Source organism: Macrotis lagotis, chromosome X, assembly GCF_037893015.1.
Source record: "Macrotis lagotis isolate mMagLag1 chromosome X, bilby.v1.9.chrom.fasta, whole genome shotgun sequence".
Classification (NCBI taxonomy): domain Eukaryota; kingdom Metazoa; phylum Chordata; class Mammalia; order Peramelemorphia; family Peramelidae; genus Macrotis; species Macrotis lagotis.
The window spans coordinates 294,875,023-294,894,490 of NC_133666.1; the positions used below are offsets into that span (position 1 = coordinate 294,875,023).

Sequence of the window (19,468 nt, forward strand, 5' to 3'; positions counted from 1 at the left end):
CTCTGGTGTTTTCAATTGGGTTTCTCCTTCCCATAGCCAGTCTCAGATTGTTTTCTCAATTGGAGGAGGACCAAACTTACTATTCAGCAGCATGATTTCCATTCATTTTTGCAAACTAGATCACTTTGAACTTGAATTCAGCACTATACAAAAATCTTTTCTGAGTCATTTCTGGGCAGAAAGCGGCAAAACAACCAAATATACTGGTAATAAATGTGAAACAATGAGTACAAAAACCATACACCTGAAAAAAGTGGGAATTGCAAGTAAAAAAATCTATAACCACTATATAAGATACTCCCAGTTTTTAGACCCCAATTTTTTTGAAAAAAAGGTCTGTCTTATATATGGCAAATAATGGTATATACTGTAGAGTAGGAACCAGATAGGTTTGCATTTTCCTTAGAACATAACCTCTGAAGAACAGCTAGGTGGCAGTGAACAGAGCACTGGTCCTGGAGTCAGGAGGACCTGAATTCAAATCCAGCCTCAGGCACTTAATGATTACCTAGCTGTGTGGCCTTGGGCAAGTCACTTAACCCATTGCCTTGCAAAAAACAAGCAAACAAACAAAAAAAAGAACATGCCTTATGGCATGATGAAGGAAGAAATATGAAAAAGGTGATAGTTACTATATTGCCTTACCTGGTCCCTGGTACATAGTAAGTACTTACTAAATAATTATTATCTATCTAAATAATCTACCCAGTTACCCTCTCTATGTATGTATACCTGATGTATATTTTCATGTGTATATAAATATCTCCCTGCCTACTTTTCTCTAAACTTCTATAGTACATGTGATTTACATATCTCACTTGGCATTTTACATATTATAGCTTGTTTTATTATGTAACTTTTATCATGCCAGAGAATTAGCCTGGTATAGTAGATACAGGACTGGCTTTTGGAATCCAGATTGGACTCTGAAATATGACCATAGCTTTTGCATATGACTCTTATTGACTACGTCACTTTGGATAAGTCACTTCACCTCAATGCTAACTGAGGCAACACTCCAATATAAAAGAGTTGCTGATATGCCATAGTGAAGGAATTGCCAGACAGAATGAATCTGAATCTTATACTTTTGAAAACACAGGATTCCCCCTCTTCCCCTAAGCCCCCTCACTGGCACTGCAAATACAAATGCTCCTTGTCTCCCAAAAGGCTTTGAGCTTTTTGTGTTCATGTTTCTAATATCTTGAGAGTTATTATGATATACCTAGTACTTAGCAAATGTTTATTTATATTGGCAATGATTGATGATGGCATGTCAGCAGCAAAATCTCTCTCCTGACTTCATGGGGTAGGTATGTGGGAGATGGAACTTCAGAAAGAACTTTTGAAAACTTTGAGTAGCTCAGGTGTCAATAAAGACAGTAATCATGCCCAAGGAGCTCCAAGGCACAGGTTTTGTTGTTCAATCATTTTGATCATGTCCAGCTCCTCATGACCCCATCTATAGTTTCCTGGCAAAGATACTGGGATGGTTTGCCATTTCCTTCTCCAATTTATTTTACAGATGAGGAAATTGAGGCAAGTAGGATTAAGTGACTTGCCCAGGGTCACCCAGCTTAATAAGAATTTGAACTCAGGTCCTCCCAATTCCAGGACTGGCAGGCCAGGGTGGCAATATACCACCTAGTTGCTTTCAGAAACATGTGGGACAGTGGATAAATTATATTTATTGGGCAGGAAAAACACTTATCTGTAACTGCCAACAGAACTTGCTGTCATACCTGGGACCAGAGTCGGGGGAGGGGGAAGGGAGGGGGTTATGGAATCAGTTGTTGAGAGATTTGATAAATGTTCAATGTAAGTATTTGCACCTTAAAATTCTGCAAAGGTTACAAATCAGGGCTTGAGTTACAGATTTGTTGATTGTTTAGATTTGAGAAAGTAATGGAGAAGTTATTAATAATGCAGTATCCTTTTTTTGGGGGGGGGAAAGCTTATTGTAATCATTTACCAGCATGCTCCTGCTTGGGAGTCTGAAAAATGGCAATGGCCTTTGCATAGGGAGGATAAAAATGCAGACCTGAATGAGGTATAGCTACTAGTCCCTTACATTGGCATTTTGAAGAAATATGTCCCCATAATCTAATGAGAACAAGAATCAGAGAAGTGCTGGCAAATTTTTCTAATCTTTGCCTATTTTCGAGGAGCTAGAGGAAGCAAGATGATTTACTTAAACTAGTCAGATTATAAAAGATATTGTTATTGATGAAAACTTGTACCCAGTGAGGTTAATGAAGCTCTTTTCTGAGAATGGAGCTCTGTTTCCCTTAGTCTTTATCATCCCAAAACAGTTAGAATCTCCAAGAAGCAATAAAGGACTGAAAAGCACAAGTTAATCTAAGGCAAATTTGATTCTGCAAATCAAATTTCACAGCTGATATGATAAGGAAAGAGCTAATTAAGACCATTTTAATCGAATTCCTCTAGTGACTTCTAATTACTGAAAGAGTAAATGTAAACTTTCCCATTCTATAAACATAGTGGCCTGGGACAAAGCCCAGATGGCTTCCTGTAAGGTTACAGGTCTGATCTCCATTTCTATCATCCACCTACTCACCTGAAACACACACATTTTTCTAAAGGAAGATGTCTAATTCTGATACAGGACTTTGTTTCTATTTCTCTTATTAAAACGTGTGAACTTGGTAAGAAAATGGGCAGCTAAAAACAGAGCACTGAAATTGACTCTCCATCAGCAGTTTTATTTTCACCTGAACAAAGAGTTTACCCACAAGATAAGACATAAAGGAAGCTTGCATGAGCCTAGTCACGGGTCCTCTGACAAAAATCAAGCAAGTGTCAAAAGACTTTCTCTGTTGAGGTTGTTTCATAATGACTTACTGAGAAATAAGACCTTCAAAGAAATGGCTGACTCACATAGAAAGTTTTGTTCTATGGGTTTGTTTCACATCTGAGTTATTCTTCACAATAAAAAAATGAGACTGGAGCATCCCGTGCACAGAGCTGATGTTCCTAAAGTCTGTGGTTTCAGTCTTGGTTCTGGTTTTTTTTTTTTTTATTATTTTCAGCATGACCAAGGCAAGTTATTTAATAAGAATTCACATTTCTATAATACTTAGAGGATTACAAAGCACTTTCCCCCCATAGAAATCTTATATGAAAACTTCTAAAGCTGCTCTCTTTAGAAAGGTAGGTAGTGAAAGTCCTATTATCCCCATTTTTACAGATGAGAAAATTGAGGTTCAGAGAAGTTAATTGACTTTCTCAAATTATATAGTTAATTTATATTAAATTAGGAATTTTTACCTAACTGTGCTTCTTTCAAATTTAGGGCTTGCTATGTTCTACAATAGAAAGTCAGGATCTGAGTATTTTTTTTTCAGTTTTTGCAAGGAAGTGGAGTTAAGTGACTTGCCCAAGGTCACACAGCTAAGTAATTATTAAGTGTCTAGAGTTATATTTGAACTCAGGTCCTCCCGACTCCAGGGCCAATGCTCTATCCACTGCGCCACCTAACTTCCCCCAGGATCTGAGTATTAATTTTAACTTTTATTATTTGCTACTTGTGTGATTTCTCTTGGACTCAATTTCTTTACCTGTAAAATGAAGAGGCTTGAACAAGAGGATTTCAAATCCCTTCCACCCCTAAATCTCTAAGTACTAAGCCTTTCAAGGGATCAGAGTATCATTTTTATCATCTATAAAACGAGCATAATAATACTTGGAATAAACAATGCTGTTATTGAAGTATTAAATGAAATAATATAAAATGTAAGTGAAAATATCTTTGTAAAACATAAAATGCTATTTAAATGTGAAGTATTGATTTTGGAAAAGAAAATGTCGTATTGTATGTCTTCCTTTACGAAAATCTGAGGGGCAGCTAGGTGGCACAGTGGATAGAGCACCGGCCCTGGAGTCGGGAGGACCTGAGTTCAAATCCAGTCTCAGACACTTAATAATTACCTAGCTGTGTGGCCTTGGGCAAGCCACTTAACCCCATTTGCCTTGCAAAAACCTTAAAAAAAAAAAAGAAAATCTGAGAGATAGAATATGGAAAAACCAATTAAATGGGACATGATTATTTGCATTACAAAGGATTCATCATAGAGGTGCTTTAACAAAAGGTGTTTGGAGAAGCTTGTCAACAACTTGGATCCAGGGGGGTTAAATTTCTAATTCTGAAAGATCAGCAACTAAGTTATAGAATTATGACACATTGTGGGTAGGCATAGTTCACACACTAACAACAACAAACCTTTGAAGTTATTAATAAATGTTATTGATGGGGAAGATGAAGTTGACAATGCAATACTCAAAGGAATGATGGATGCAAATAGTGAGAATTTCAGTTTGGGTTGGATAATGGGGAAGTTGGATTTTTTGTTCTTGTTTTGGCTTGTTTTTGGTAAACCAGACCTTAAAGTATTATTTACATTTTATGAAATGGGTCATCTCTAACTCTTATACCTAGTTATGAATTTGAGATGTTAAACAACTGATGTGAACAATTCCTAAAGAGTACAATTTAAGAAAAAGTTACATTTTGTTACACTTGTCAAAATTGATTTTCCCCAGCATATTAAAACTTTAAAATGACTTTCATTTCCTTCTTTTCATTTTAATGTGATAAAAACAAAGAGAATTCTAGATGGAAAAATAATCTAATAGAATTGCTTTTCACCAGATATGTGCCTTCATAGATCTAGGAAGCTGCTGTTGAGAATATTCCCTTCAATTACAGATCAACATCTTCCCCTACTCAATCAATCAATTAATGGATGAATATTTATTAATCATTTTTATGCCAGACACTGTGCTAAGTAAGCATTGTGGCTACAAAAAAAGGCAAAAGACAGACCCTGACATCAAGGATCTGCTATATGAGGGAGGAAGCAATACATAAATATTTGCCCAGCAAGTTATATATGGGATAAAAAAGGAAATAACAGAGTGAAAGCACTGTAATTAAGAAGCAGTAAGTTCAGGTTCCTGTAGGAGATGGGATTTTAGCTGGAACTTAAAGGTGTCAAGGAGGCCAATAGTAAGAGAGGAGGAGAAAGGAGAGTGTTCCAGTTGGGGGGGGGGGCAGCCAGAGACCCCCAGAGAAAATGGCCAGATCTGAGAAATAGAACACCTTGGTCATGGTAGAACCAGGATCCCGGGGTCACTGAATCAAAGAGTACCTGGCAATGAATAAGATAGGAATTAGCTTATGAAAGGCTTTGAATACCAAACACAGCATATTGTATTTGCTCTTGGGGTAGGAAATCATTGGAGTTTACTGAGTAGTAGGGTGACATGGTTGAACCTGTACTTTAAAAAAATCATTTTAGTACTTGAGTAGAGGATAGATTGGAGTGAAGAAGTTTTGGGGCAGGTGCACTCATCAGCAGGCTATTACAATAATCTAGGCATGAGGAGATAGGGATTTCACTTTTGTAACATCTTTTTTCTGACATTGCCATCATTCTAATAGGCAATGTCAGAGGAAAGATATTACAAAAGTGAAATCAATAGGCCTTGGTAACAGATTGAATAGAGAGGGGAGCAATAGGTACTGAGAAATCTAGGATGACTAGGAGGGTAATACAAGTGACAAAGGAAGGTGTGAGTAGAGGAATGCTTAAAGAGAAATAATTAACTGTATTGGAAATGTTATATTTAAGATAGCTACTGGACAACCAGTTCTAAATGTCTAAAAGGCAATTGGATATGTGAGAATGAAAATCAACAAAGAGATTAGAACAGGATAAGTAGATTTGAGAATCTCAGCTTAGAGAGAATAATTAAATCCATGAGAAAAATGTAGTACTAAAGAGGGAAGAGAGCTCAGGACAGAACTCTGAGAGACTCCTTCGGATAGAAGGTGTGATCTGGAGGAGGATCCAACAAAGGAGACAAAGAAGAAGCATTCAGAAGGAGAATGGAGAGAGAGAGAGAGAGAGAGAGAGAGAGAGAGAGAGAGAGAGAGAGAGAGATAGACAGACAGACAGACATAAAGTCAGAGATAGAGACAGAGAGAGAGCAATGTCTTAAAAATCTACTAAGAAAAGTATATCAAGTTGGACAGAGTGATCAAGAGTGTCAAAAACTACAGAGAAATCAAAGAGAATGAGGATTGGATTTGCCAACTAGGAGATCATTAGTGACTTTGAAAAGAGAAATTTCAAGATGAGAAGCCAGATTATAAGGGGTTATAAAGAGAGTTAGAGAAGACAACATGAAAGCATTAATTATTGATAATCTTTTAGCTACAACGATCAAAAGATATATAGGATGACAGGAAGAAAGTTTTTCAAGATAGTGGAGACACGGACATGTTGATAGACATAAGAAATGAGCCAATGGAAAGTAAAAGATTGCAAATCAGAGAAAGAGTGAGAATGAAAGAGGGGGAAATCTGATGGAGAAGACCTGAAGAGATGGAATGGGATCACTTGAACAGTAGAAGGGATAGCCTTGGTAAGAAGTAAGGGTACTTCATCATATGATATAGGAATTAGGGAAGAGAAATTAGTAGAAGGTAGCTAAATGATAGGAGATGAGACAAAGGCAAGAAAATAGTTTATGGTGAATGACCTCAATTTTTTTTCCTGCAAAATATGAGATAAGGTTCCCAGCTGAGAGAGGAGGGGTAGGGAGGTTTGTGGAGGAATGAAAAGGTTTGAAGGAGTTATCATAGAAAATGGAAATAATGAGTCAATGAGGGAGGTAAATTAAAATTACCTGGCAGCAGTGAGAGCCTAGTTGATGTGATATAACAAATTTGTGGTGAATCCAGTCAGAAAAATTACATGATTGGGCACCAGCCCTGGAGTCAGGAGTACCTGAGTTCAAATCCGGCCTCAGACACTTAATTGTCTAGCTGTGTGGCCTTGGGCAAGCCACTTAACCCTATTGCCTTGTAAAAACTAAAAAAAAAATACATGATTTTCTTCATCTTCAGTCCAAATATTTATAGGAATGATGGCAATGAATGGTGGGAATGATACAGTGTTGACATTTGGATGGGTGTAATTAGCAAAATGATAAAGGGGCTAGGATTCAAGAGAGGAGAACAGTGTAGAGCTGAACTGGTTTACCATGGAAAAGAGGAAAAAGAGTGGCTGGTTCAGGAGAGGGATGATCTGGGAGAAAATTGAGGTGTCAAGGGTTAGGATTATGTAAGGGGAAGAAGAAAAAGTGAAAAACCAAAAAATTATAATTAGATAAGGAAATTTCAGAATTCTTGAAAATGGAAGTGGTATATTTGTAGGACATGGCAAGATCAAGAACATGACCATCTTTGTATGTGGCTAAGGATAAGTAAAGAAATATGGGGGGTGAGTAATTCCAGGAATTGAGTTAAGGTATGTAAGTTGAATTAATATGGATGTTGAAGTCTCCTAATATGAGGGCAGGAGTTGGGAAGGAAAGAAAAAAATGTGATCTAGGTATTGGACTCATTAAGGAAAGAAGGCGAATGATCTAGGGATCTGTACACAGCTATCATGATTTCAGTTGAATGTTAGATATAGAAAGAATGAGCTTCAAAGAAATTAACTGAGTGATGGAAGAAGGGAAGGAACCTGGAAGTGGCAATGAAAAGCAAGGAGTATTCCAACTCTCCCTCCTTGAGCAGTGATTCAATGTAAATGAGTGAAGATACAGTCAATACCTGAAAGGGTGTCCAGAGGGTATCATCAAGGAAAAGCCAAAGTTCAGAAAGAGCTAGTAGATGGAAGGAATGAGAAAGGAAAAAATTTATAATGAAGGGAAAGCATTCCACAGTGCACAGTGCAAAGATTTGATGGAGTTAGGAAGAAATTTTGTAATAGGAGAGTTGAGATAGGAATGAAGAATTGACTGGTATGGAATCTAATTGATTTTGGATTATGATCTACAGGAATTCAGAGTTACTGGTATATGAAAGGCTAAAAAGTGGAGGGCATTACTTCTCTTACCCTCAAAAGACAAGTGCAGTCAGAGATGAGAAACCTCAAGTCAAAGAGAGAATTGTTCTTCCTTGCACTGGAGGGTCTTCCCAGTTGAGAAGCTGACCTGACAGCAGGAGGTAGAGGTAGCCTTGTCCTGGTACAGATGGAAGTGGTTGCTTTAGAGTATTTTGGAGGATGCCTGGCCTGGATCTTAGCAGTCATTCCTCAGAGAATATGCTTCCCCTTCCAGGAGATGGAAGCTCAAAATGCTAGCCCAGGTTGTCTGAGGACTTGAAGGACTGGCTATGAAGAGATACTGGAAAGTCAGAGACTATCTGGGCAAATAGGATTTTCCCAGGTTGATACCTATAAACTTTGCCTTAAGAGACACAGCACAACCAGTAGGAGATGAAAGTCAGTCAATAAACATATATCAGGCAATTACTAAATGCAAGTGTTATGCCAGGTACTATGGATATTAGGGATACAAAACAAAAGATAGCCCTGCTATCAAGGAGCTCATAGTCTAAAAGGTGAAAGTACATGCTAATAGTTGTGTGTAAATAAACTATATGCAAGATAAATTGGGAATAATTAAGAAAGAAAACGCTCCAGAATTAAGGGTGAAATGTTCTGCTTAGGATCCTGTAGACAATATGTATCAGAAGCAGAACTTGAACCCACAACTTCTTCATCCTTAGGTCAGCTATCAACTATGTCATACTGCCTTTCCCAGAGGCAATACAATAAAATAGAAAAATCATATTATCAAGCAATTTATTGAATAATATTAAATAGTAAAAGTCCTACTTACCATCTTGAAAAAATCTCTTAAAAGAAAAAACTTTGTCTATAGTCACAAATTATAAATTTATAACCAAAAGGGATCTCAGAAACCATCTGGTTCAACCCTTCTCCTCTATTATACAGATGAAGAAACTGAAATTCAGAGAGATTAAGTTATTTTCTCAAGGTCACACAAGTAGTGTCAGTGGTTAGAGCAAAATCCATAGCCTGGGACACCAAATCCAGAATTTTTTCCCTCTATACACTCCTCCATCCTACAAATATAAGTCATATAGGAGATTTTTTTTTAATGAGAAAGTTTTCAGGGTGAGACAATTCATTTAATGGACTTCCTATTCTCCTTCCTTACATGGTCATGCTCTCTATCTACAATCTAGGTCAAGAGGAATCTTTTGGAGAGAAAAAAAAGTAATGGGAAGTCAGGAAAGGACAACTCTAAGCTGTGGAAGTCAGAGGAGACACTATGAAGCTTGTTTGCAGTTACTGCATCAATTCTGTGTCATTTATTTTCATATGTGGTTTATTGAAATGTGTCTCTGTTATAGTCACAACATGTACTTGCACACCAAAGCTCTGTTTAAGCTTCACTTGGCAGTATCACTTCCCTTTGGGTGCTGTTTGATATCCAGTGTATTCTGAAGGGACCCAATGTAATTGCCTTGATTTATAGTACCTTGGAGGGTTTGGGGAAGTCACTGGCTAAGATGTTTATTGGATTAAATGACAATTTCAATTATTCATATTATCTCTGCTTGCTATTAGTGTAGGTAATTAAAGGATTAAATATCCTCTAGATAATAGATATGCTTTATTATAGGCCCTTATAGTGATAATTCTATTCTTCTTATTTCTCTAGGTACAAAGAAAGGAAAGCTATACAGAGGGTATTACCAAAAGCCATCTGCAAGGTTTTTCAGAGTCCACGAGAGACTCTGAATCTCTGTGGAAAGCTTCTGCCTTAAGTGGGACCATTATCAACTCCAGGGACACTCTGCTAAGTATCAGTGAAGGAGATGGATCATTGATCCAACATATGGAGCTGGAAGGCTACTCTCCAGGCCCACAAAACCATGAGAGACAAGACCAAGTAAGTGACATCTGTGAACCTGAAAGTCCCAGGGAAGACAAGTCAGCTGAGCAAATCAATTCTGAGGCCAGTCATGAAAATACATTAGATTGTGAACTCTTAGCTCATTACCAGCGGGTGAATGATACTGACCTTGGTGAACAAGAGAGTCTCTATACTGCTTTGGCAGAAGTTTCATATGCTGTTCTGACTGCAGCACATTCTCTCAGTGAACCAAGGGTTGCAGAAGAACAATTAGTGATGGTTCTCCATGAAACAGGTGACACAGAAACAGGTTGTGATCTCTCCCCGATGCCATGTAATGACTGTTTGCTCCAAGAAAACTGTTCCATGAACTCAGAGCTGGCAGAAGGTCAACGTGAAGTATCTGATTTGTGTTTGCTCAGAGATGTGACCATGGAACAACTTTCTGGAGCACAAGACGCTGACCCCCCTTGCCCAACGTGTGGAAACAGAGGGGCTGGAGATGCAAACACAAGATCATATCCCATGAACATTTCCATGGGGTACAGCTTGGAAGGGGCTTATGAAAATGAAGCAAAAGAAAAGAAAATAAGTGGTGAGAACTCTGTCAAAGAATTGACTAGAATTCTAAAAACAGATCAAGAAAGACTTAGTCCCAGTGACCTAATTAGTTCTTGGAAGACCCAGATTGTTCCTTCAGAAAACAATTGTTTTTCTCAGCTCCAAGAAGTAGGTGAGGAGAGGCTCCTTCTTGCTACTGAGGATGAAACAGAGACACCTTCACTTTGTAGTATGACTGCAGAGCATCCTGAACAGAAGTCAAATGAGATGCTGACTGAAAATATCAATTCTCAGGTTCCCAGTGCCAGGGAGGAAACTCCTTCTCTTGGAACTGTCGTTAAAGGTCATCAGGTCAAATATCTTGCTGTTTCTATTGCTCAAAACAATCACTCAGAGAGGACTGAAGAAAGTTTTTCTGGGGCACCAATGGGAAGCATTGTTCAGCTTCCTTCTGAGGAACAGTCTGCCTCTGCTGAAAGTGACTGGACAGCTAATACTACAGAGCAGCAGACCCTCAAAGATTCCCTGGGGACAGCAGCTTATCTACCTCATCCACAGCTGCCACAAAGAGAGGATTTCTTGAGTAATTCCCTGGGTGCTATTGCTGATGGACTGACCAGTGAAAGTCAGGGGCTTGAGAGTGCAGTGAATAAAAGCCAGGAAGCAAATTGGGAAGGGAAAGTGAGAGAATCAGAACAAAATGTCCAACAGGAGATTCAACCTCTCCAGGGTTTGTTCTCTGAAGGCAGTGCCCAGGATGACTTCTATACCATCATAGCTGCACGGGGACAAAGTAGTTTGTTGCCAATAGAACATTCAACAGTTATTTCTAAGGAAGCTAAAGGTCATTTGGGAGGTCCCAGTGTCAGAGTGGCCATGATGAGTGATGAAGGAGAAAGGAAGGATGGCCAGAAGGTTCTACCTACTCTGCAAAATCTTCTAGAGGATGTTAACAAAGATGCCGAGGACAGTTGTCAGGGAGATTGTGAGTCAGGAGGGCAAAAAGTTCCACCACTGACAGAACTTGTTTCTGAGCCTTCACAACCAGTGTGGTCAGTGGATTTGGAAGGCAAAGTTAGTTCTGTGGTGTTGGACCAAGTCTGTGAGTTTTCTGAGGAGCTCATGGCATACAACACAGAACAAACACTGGACACAGTTGAAATAGGCACATCAAATAGCAGCAATCAGTTCAATTTAGCAACTATTGGTTTTGGTGGAAAAATTCAAGAGAAAAAAGAAATAAGTAATATCAATTTTTGTATTCCTTCTCTCCAAAATCTAAAAGATGCCAGCATCCTAGAATCATCAGTAGATCCCATAAATGAGAAGGAAGCATGTTTTGCAGTTTCACAATTTAAAGGGGCTTTCAGTGTGATCCCAGAAGTCTCTGGGAAGAAAAACACTGGTCATGTAAGTAAAGCACAAGAGGAAGGCCGGTATTTAGAGGGTCACCCCATCTTGCTTACACCATTTTTGACACATCCACAAATTATGGAATCTTCTGTAGATTCCACAGATGGAGGAGAAGCTACAGAGTGTGATGGGACAGGAAAATTTGAGATTTCTGAGTCCACATTAGGAATGTTGCCAGAGAAAAGGAATTTGAACAAGGAGTGCTTTAGTCAGAGGTTGAAAGTCAAACCTGCCCTTTTGCAAGTTCTATGTCATAAGGAAGTTGAACACCTTGGGGAAAGAATTTCACGTACAGGCAATGAGAGACAAAGTCAGGAGAGCATGGAAAGTGACTTACATGAGCCAGGTCACAAGGTCCAAGACAGTAGTACTGAAGGTATTTCTGCATCCTTGGTTCTTTCTAATAGTCTTGTTGGACTAGCCACTGATACTTTAATTGAAAGAGATACCAACAGTATCATAAGCCAAACACAAGACATGCCTGTGAATGACTTAGTTGAGCTAAAACATAATGAATGGAGTTCTACTTCAAAGGAATGTAAAAACTCTGAGAATGAATATACCAATAATTTGTCACCTACCTTACCTCCTTCAACTGGGCCTGTAGGATTAACCTTGACTCCATTTCTAAAGGAAGGGGTCACATATTTTGTAAAGGATGGTAACATAGAAGAGCTGACAACTGAAGAACCCAAGGTCACATATTCATTGGGATCTCCCATAGAAACTTTGGCATTTATTCCAGCAGAATGTTATTCTAAAACCAGTCCTAAATGTCAAGATCAACTGCCACTAAATCAATGTCTGAAAGACTCTTTACCAGAAACTGTACAAAAGACAAGAGAGGAAAAAAAACATAGTCATATAATGCCCCTCAAATCTAAAGTGCCTGAGACTCTGGAAGGAAATAAGAACCAAGAAATGTCTGGAACTGGACATTTGGCTGAGGGTATGAAGAAGAAAATTCTATCTAAAGTGGCAGCTCTGAAAATGCGCTTGGAAGAAAAAGAAAGAGCTAGAAAGAACTCTATTTTTAGTAAAAAGATTCCTAAATTTGAAACCCTCACTGAAAATGAAGAGAAAAAAGACCCCAAAAAATCATATAAAAGAGAAGGCAGAGGTAAAACTGAACTATTTTCATTTCTTTATAGATGGGGTATATAAGATTAATTTCAAGAAGTTGTTTACTGATTCCTAAATTTTTTGCATAGTCAAATATGTGCTATCAGGTGGGCAATGGCAATTTTTTCTTTATTTAAAAAAATAGCCTTACATTTTGGATAATTCAGTTTCCTGAAGGCATGGTTTACTGAGCATGGGGACTGAGATGGAAGAAGAAGATTGCCATTGTGCCACCTAGCCACCCCAGGGATTTTTTTTTAAGATTAAGTGACTAAGAAAGTTTTGGCTTCTGAGTTTGAACATGGTTCACTAAATTAATACAGAGAGATATGATTAAAAAGAAAGGTATTGAGTCTAAGCTATTATCTGGTAGTACAATTTATTACCAAATATGCCCATCACTACTTCTCTAACATAGAATAAGCTTTTTTTAAAAAAATACAAGTGATTATTATTCCAACAATGGATGGAAACAGCTTTTGATCTGTTGAATTATTCACAGTAGTGAATATTATGGTGACAGATCAATAAAGCAATGCTGGAACTTGGCTAGGGCTCAGAATATTTTTATTACAGTCATTTTTTGGTTATTATTGTTACATCATTGCTCCCATCACTAATGGAATTTGACTTGTATTTCATTGACACCTAGGTCTGAGTCTAGGTAAACCTTCCCAGATCTCAGGATGCTGACTTTTAATATTCCCATGCATCAAATGAAATTGCTTATTCTTTAGAGTTTGGTCCATCAGTTCCTTGTTTTTCAGGAAGAACCTGCCACAAAATAAAGTAAAACTCTTTTTCCTTCTAGTTCTTATAAATACTGACCCTTCAGATAATGATAATCTTTAACCAGTTCTAAATGTTATCCTGTAGTACTGCCGCCTAGTGGCTGCTTAGATAATTGTACCCTTTTCTGGTACTTCACGTATTGCTGATGTCAATGATGCTATTATTCAAAGGATAACCCCATCTTTCAGCAATTGATTTTTTCATATATTATATTTGCTTTAACAGATATTAATGACATGATTATATGGAGGATATCAAATATTGCTCCTTTCTAATAGAGTTTCTTTAACAAGGAGCTTTGTAAAAGAAAAACTGAAGCACAAATAAATTATTGAGTTGCCTTTTGCATCCTGTTGGTCTAACCATAGTTACCTTTACAATTCAGATAAACTCTACTACATAGCCTTTGTCCTGCTTCCTTGATGTTGACTTGGGGAAAAGGGTAGGATATAGTGTTGTTTGTTGAAAACATGTACATGATGTCTCATCAATATCTTATTTCACTTTTAAAAGTGGGGAAGGGAACTCATGGTCTGTTTAACTCTCTGTGATATAGATTTGGACCCAGAAGTTTTGAATACCAAAAAGAAGGGTAAAGTATTATAGAGTATTTATTTTCTCACTTTTCTACCTATGATGAATTACAAATTTCTTATTGACAGCCCCAGTGCTACTGAAGAAGATCCAGGCTGAGATGTTCCCTGATCATTCTGGAAATATAAAATTAAGTTGTCAGTTTGCAGAAATCCATGAAGACTCCACCATCTTGTGGACAAAAGATTCTAAGTTAATAGCAAGGGTTCAAAGAAGGTAAAATGTCTGGTTTTGGACTAACCAAACTTAATCATTTCTCACAATCTCATTGGGGGGTTATTTTCTCATCTATAAGATGGGGAGATTGAAGTAGATGATCTCTATGGTCATGTATGACATTACATAATTCTCTGAATCTATGACCATCTTGTCAAAGAGTTTCTTAGAGTCATGGTAGAAATAGTGAGAGGAGGTAATGATATACACTCCATTGAGGTAAAGATCCAGTAGTTTAACTAAATGTACCAACTCTAGCCTTAGCAGCCAAATATCTGTTGATTTTATTAATATAGGGAGTAATAAGTTGGAGGAATTATCCTTATTATTGGAGAGCAGCAGATTCTTTGCAATTTAAAGTCTTGGAGAATAGTTTAGAGCACCAAGACAGTAAATGACTTGCCCAGGATGACACAGCTAGCTTGTGTCAGAGGTGGGTCTTGAAGCCAAATTTTGGTGACTTTAAGGCAAATTCTCTGTCAATTATGTAACACTGCCTCTATTGACATGCAGGGCCTGGAGTCAGGAAGAACTGAGTTCAAATTGAACCTCCAATACTAACTAGCTGTGTAACCCTGGGCAAGTCACAACTCCTATTTGCTTCAGGTCATCTTCTGAAAAATGGGTACATAATGGAGAAGGAAATGACTATGTCCTTCAGTATCTCTGGCAAGAAAACTTCAAAAGGGTCACAAAGAGTTGCACATGACTGAAAATGATTAAACAATAATAATTCACATTTCTATAGCTTTTTATAAGGCATCTTCTAATATAAGTCTTATTATATCCATTTTGCAAATGAGAAAATCATCTCAGAGAAGCCAGACACCCTCACTGAAGTTCATACAACTATTTAGTATAAGAATGAGAACCCAAACCCAAATTCAAGACTAAGGCCACCTGCTTCTGTATTAAATGGTGCAATAAATTAACTGCATGAAGCACTAGAAACAAAAGCTTCCAGTGAGCTTTGGAGAGTGAAAGGAGCACTGTCCTAGGAGACAGAAGACCTAGAACTTGATGTTTGCTTTGCACTATAAGAAGCTTGTGGTCTAAGGAAAGTCATTTTTCTTATTTGCAAAGTCAGGGGGCTTGAGTGGATGGCAGCCAGGTCTGAAACTCTACCAGTTTAACACTAAACTACTCTTTTGCATTTGAGATATTTTTCTTACATATGTCACTGTGTGTTTCTGCTTCCTATCTCTGTTAAACTGTCAAGTACTGTATAAGGTCAGACAAAGGTCAAAATGCAGTGGATGGGCCAAAGGCTATAAACAAGGATGGAATCCTCGGTATGACCCTGCAAGGAGCCCTGTGGCCCTGGGACCAAGCAGAGGCAACTGAGAAGTGCTGACTGGCCATTTCTAGGAATGGAAGAACTAGTTTGTTTTTCTGTTTCTAAGAGATTGATGAGGTGCAGAGTGGGAGGAGTAATGCAACTTGCTTCATTAATAAACATGTCAGATGCTCCCTAGGGGCTTTGAAGACTGTGAGTTACTTTGCCTTTTCTCTGGAATACAAAGTATTATCTCACTTTTGACTTTTCTTGGACTTCTCCGTTGTTGAAACAATAACTGTTTATTTTTTGGCAAGAGAATGGTAAGTGTCATATAATCTCATTGAATCCTCCTGATAGAAAAACATTTTCTTAATTTCTTCAGGAAATAGACTTCTTACTAAAAGGATAAAAGTTATGTGATCTCTAACCAAACAGCAAGACCTGGTGGTAGCTCAGGACAAGTCTAGGAAAGGCAAAAAAGGTCTTAGAATTGTACCTTTCCTGAGTCTTCCCTTTTGCTATCTATGTAATATTCATTTAAACACCAGGAGGAGCTCTTGAGTGAAGCCAGAGAACAAGCCAATCTTGGGTTACATCCATCTTTCCCTTCACTAGGAACAAGTGGAGTTCATTGAATACACTTTAGGAAAATCAATTTGACAGCTAAGTGGTGTTTGGATTGGAGGGGGGGACATATTTGGGGCCTAAAATAGAGTTGTGGCTATAAGAGAAAAGGTTATATATGTATAAGAGATGTTGTGAAGATTGGAAAGACAAAATGTGCCAATGGTTTGGATATATGGGATGAATAAAAGTGATGAGTCAAAGTTAGCCTGGTGTTTGAGGTCCTATGACTGGGAGGAGAGTGGCACCTTTAATAGTTATAGGAAAGTTTGAACATTCTATTTTGGATATATTGAGTTTTAAATGCAGAGAGGATATTTTGTTTGAGAGGTCCAAGGGGCAGTTGGAGATACATGACAGTAGGATAACAGAAATTAAATGTATAGGTCATACATTTAGAGATCTGTATGGATGGACCCATGGACCCATGATCAGATCACCAAGTGAAATAATATAGATTGAAGAGAGGGCCCAGGCCAGATCTCTGGGGACACCAAAGATTAGAATGTGTGATATGGATAAAGAACCAGCAAAAGAGTCTGAGAGGGAATGGATAGACAGATCGAATGAGACTCAGGAGAGAACAGCAAAAGAAAAACCTAGAGAGGAGAAAGTTTCCAGAATCTTAGTTCTAAAGTTGAGAAGGACTTTAGATGTCTTCTAGTCCAATCCTCTTCTTTTACAAATAAGAACTCTTTGACCATTAAAGGTCAAGTAATTTGCCCAGGAATACTTAAGTAATAAAGGACAAAGAAGGAATCTAAATTCAAGAAAAATGCATTCTTCTGGGGGATTTCAACAATTCCCCCTCCCAAAAAAAGAATACAACTAAAGAATACAGAGTGATTGGTGAAAATAAGGGTACTAATGATTGTGACACAATCAATGAGTAATACTACTCAAAAAGTGTTATAACTTGTTCTGTTATAACTCCTATTAAAGTCCTACATTGATGCCTCCTCCTGGATTCTTGACAGCTATGCTAGTGGAGCATTAGCTCTGGCAGCTACCAAGCTGATAGGGGCACAAAAATAGACCCAAAGATGAACTGAAGGTTATTTGAGGACCAACCAACCTAATTTCATGACGAAGGTGATAAATTTTTTGGCTTTTGCATTTCATAAAGGTTCATCTAGTAAAGAATGGAGTGTCTTCCATCTACATTCTTAGAAGGAGGATCTATATAAATGAAAATGCAGATTCTTAAAGTAGTGAAATTATAGTTATATAATTCTCCAGTTTATCTGTACTTATGACCCTAGGGTCAGCTATGACTTTTTCATTTCTCATCCTCACATCCAGTCAAATGGAAAGTCATGTCTATTCTACCACTACAATGGTACCATCCTAGTTCAGCCTTGAATGGGACTTGTCCTTCTCACCCAATTCCAAACACTTTAATAAATATTAAACATCCACCATATGTAAGACAATGGGTTCAGAACCAAGTTACAAAAAAAAAGGTGAATAAGATATGGAATGAAGCCTCAGAACTTATAGTCCAGGACTGGAAAAAAAACATATACTTAAATATAATAATAGTAGAATGTATTAAAAGTGAAGGAGAGGTAATAATAATAATAATAAATAGTTTGTCTTTCATTCTCAAAGAGGACCATGACATCAGGGAGGTATGAATTGAATTTGAGTGAGGCAGTGCTGTGCTAAGTCACCAGCCTCACTTTCTCCTCCAGAGTCAGTGACCAAATATGAATCAGGATGACTGGAGATGGCCCTGGATGTGAGGCAATCAGGGTCAAGTGACTTATCCAAAGTCACACAGCCAGTAAGTATCAAGTGTCTGGGGTTGGATTTGAATTCCCATCCTCCTGACTGGAAGGTCAATGCTTTATCCACTGTGCCACCTAACTGCCCTAAAGGAGAGGTAAAAGCAAAATACCATGAGGGATTCCTACAAGGAGAGACTATTTTTTTAGTTGGAAGATCAGGGAAAGTTTCTTGAAGAAGATTGAATTTAAGATAGGTCTTCAAGTATGCAAATGTTATTAATAGGCGGAAATGGGGGGGGAGAGGAGAGAGAGAGAGAGAGAGAGAGAGAGAGAGAGAGAGAGAATGAATGCTCAGAGCAGGTGTAGGGAATGGTTTAGCTAAATGTAGTATGTGAAGGGGGGAAAAATGTAGAGCAAGTTTGTGAACTAGTGAATTTATTAAGGCCTTTGATCGTTTCCTAAATTCACCTTAAACACTTCTTGTAAGTCTGACCATATTGCTCCATTCCTCTAAAAACCTAGAAGGCTCCCTATTTTCTTCTGGATTAAAACCTTAACTCCTTGACCTGGAATTTAAGGATCTCCACAATCATGGTTACAATCTATCACTCAGCTCTCATACTATTCCCCTTCCCTGGACATGATTATTGCTAGCCTATCTTTAAAGTCTATGATTTGTATATTTGATTCTCTTGTGTTTCTCACCCTTCCATAAAAATGTCTTTTTGTATTCATACCTAATGTCCCTACAAATATCATAAGGAAATTCTCCCAATCCTTCAAAACCCAGTCCAAATGCTATCTCCTTCATTAAACACTCCACAATCAAGTTGATTAGAAAACTTTTCTTGAAAAGCTCTTCTTGAAACTCTTATTTCATTTATATGTATCTTCATGGTTTTACTTTGTCTTTGTTTGGTTAGTCTAACTTTTATCTCCCCCACCAAATTATAAACTCTGAGGCAGAAACTAAATCTCCTTCATTTTTGTATTGTTCTGAGCATTTATTATGGTGGTTTATACAGAGTAATTACTATATTTTTGATAGACTAAAAATGAATGTGCACTCAATGTCAGAGCAGAATATATAAATATAAGTTTTTAATATAGACATTTTCATAAAGTTATATGAAAATTGTGTGTAATTTAGTGACGATCAAAATACTAGAATAGTATATATTTATTTACTGAATCCCAATTAACCCAAATTCAAAAGTCAAAGAAAGACTTTTTCTTTTTTTTCCTTTCTTTTTTCTCTTTCCTTTCAACCCTTATTTATATAACAACCACTATGCTAATCACTGAGAATAAAAATAAATAATCCTCTGTCCTCAAGGAACTGACAGTCTAAAGCACCTATAGAGAATTAATTTTTACC

General features: G+C 37.6%; 1 protein-coding gene across 5 annotated transcripts in view; it reads left to right on the top strand.

Moving 5' to 3' along the window:
- ALPK2 (alpha kinase 2) overlaps window positions 1-19,468 on the top strand; it is a 215,722-nt gene that overhangs the window by 119,852 nt on the left and 76,402 nt on the right. For all 5 annotated transcript variants that reach the window (XM_074205153.1, XM_074205154.1, XM_074205158.1 and 2 more), the window contains 2 exons: window positions 9,565-12,853; window positions 14,310-14,457. In XM_074205153.1, the coding sequence (XP_074061254.1) occupies window positions 9,565-12,853; window positions 14,310-14,457 (3,437 nt within the window). The remainder of the gene's footprint in view (window positions 1-9,564; window positions 12,854-14,309; window positions 14,458-19,468) is intronic.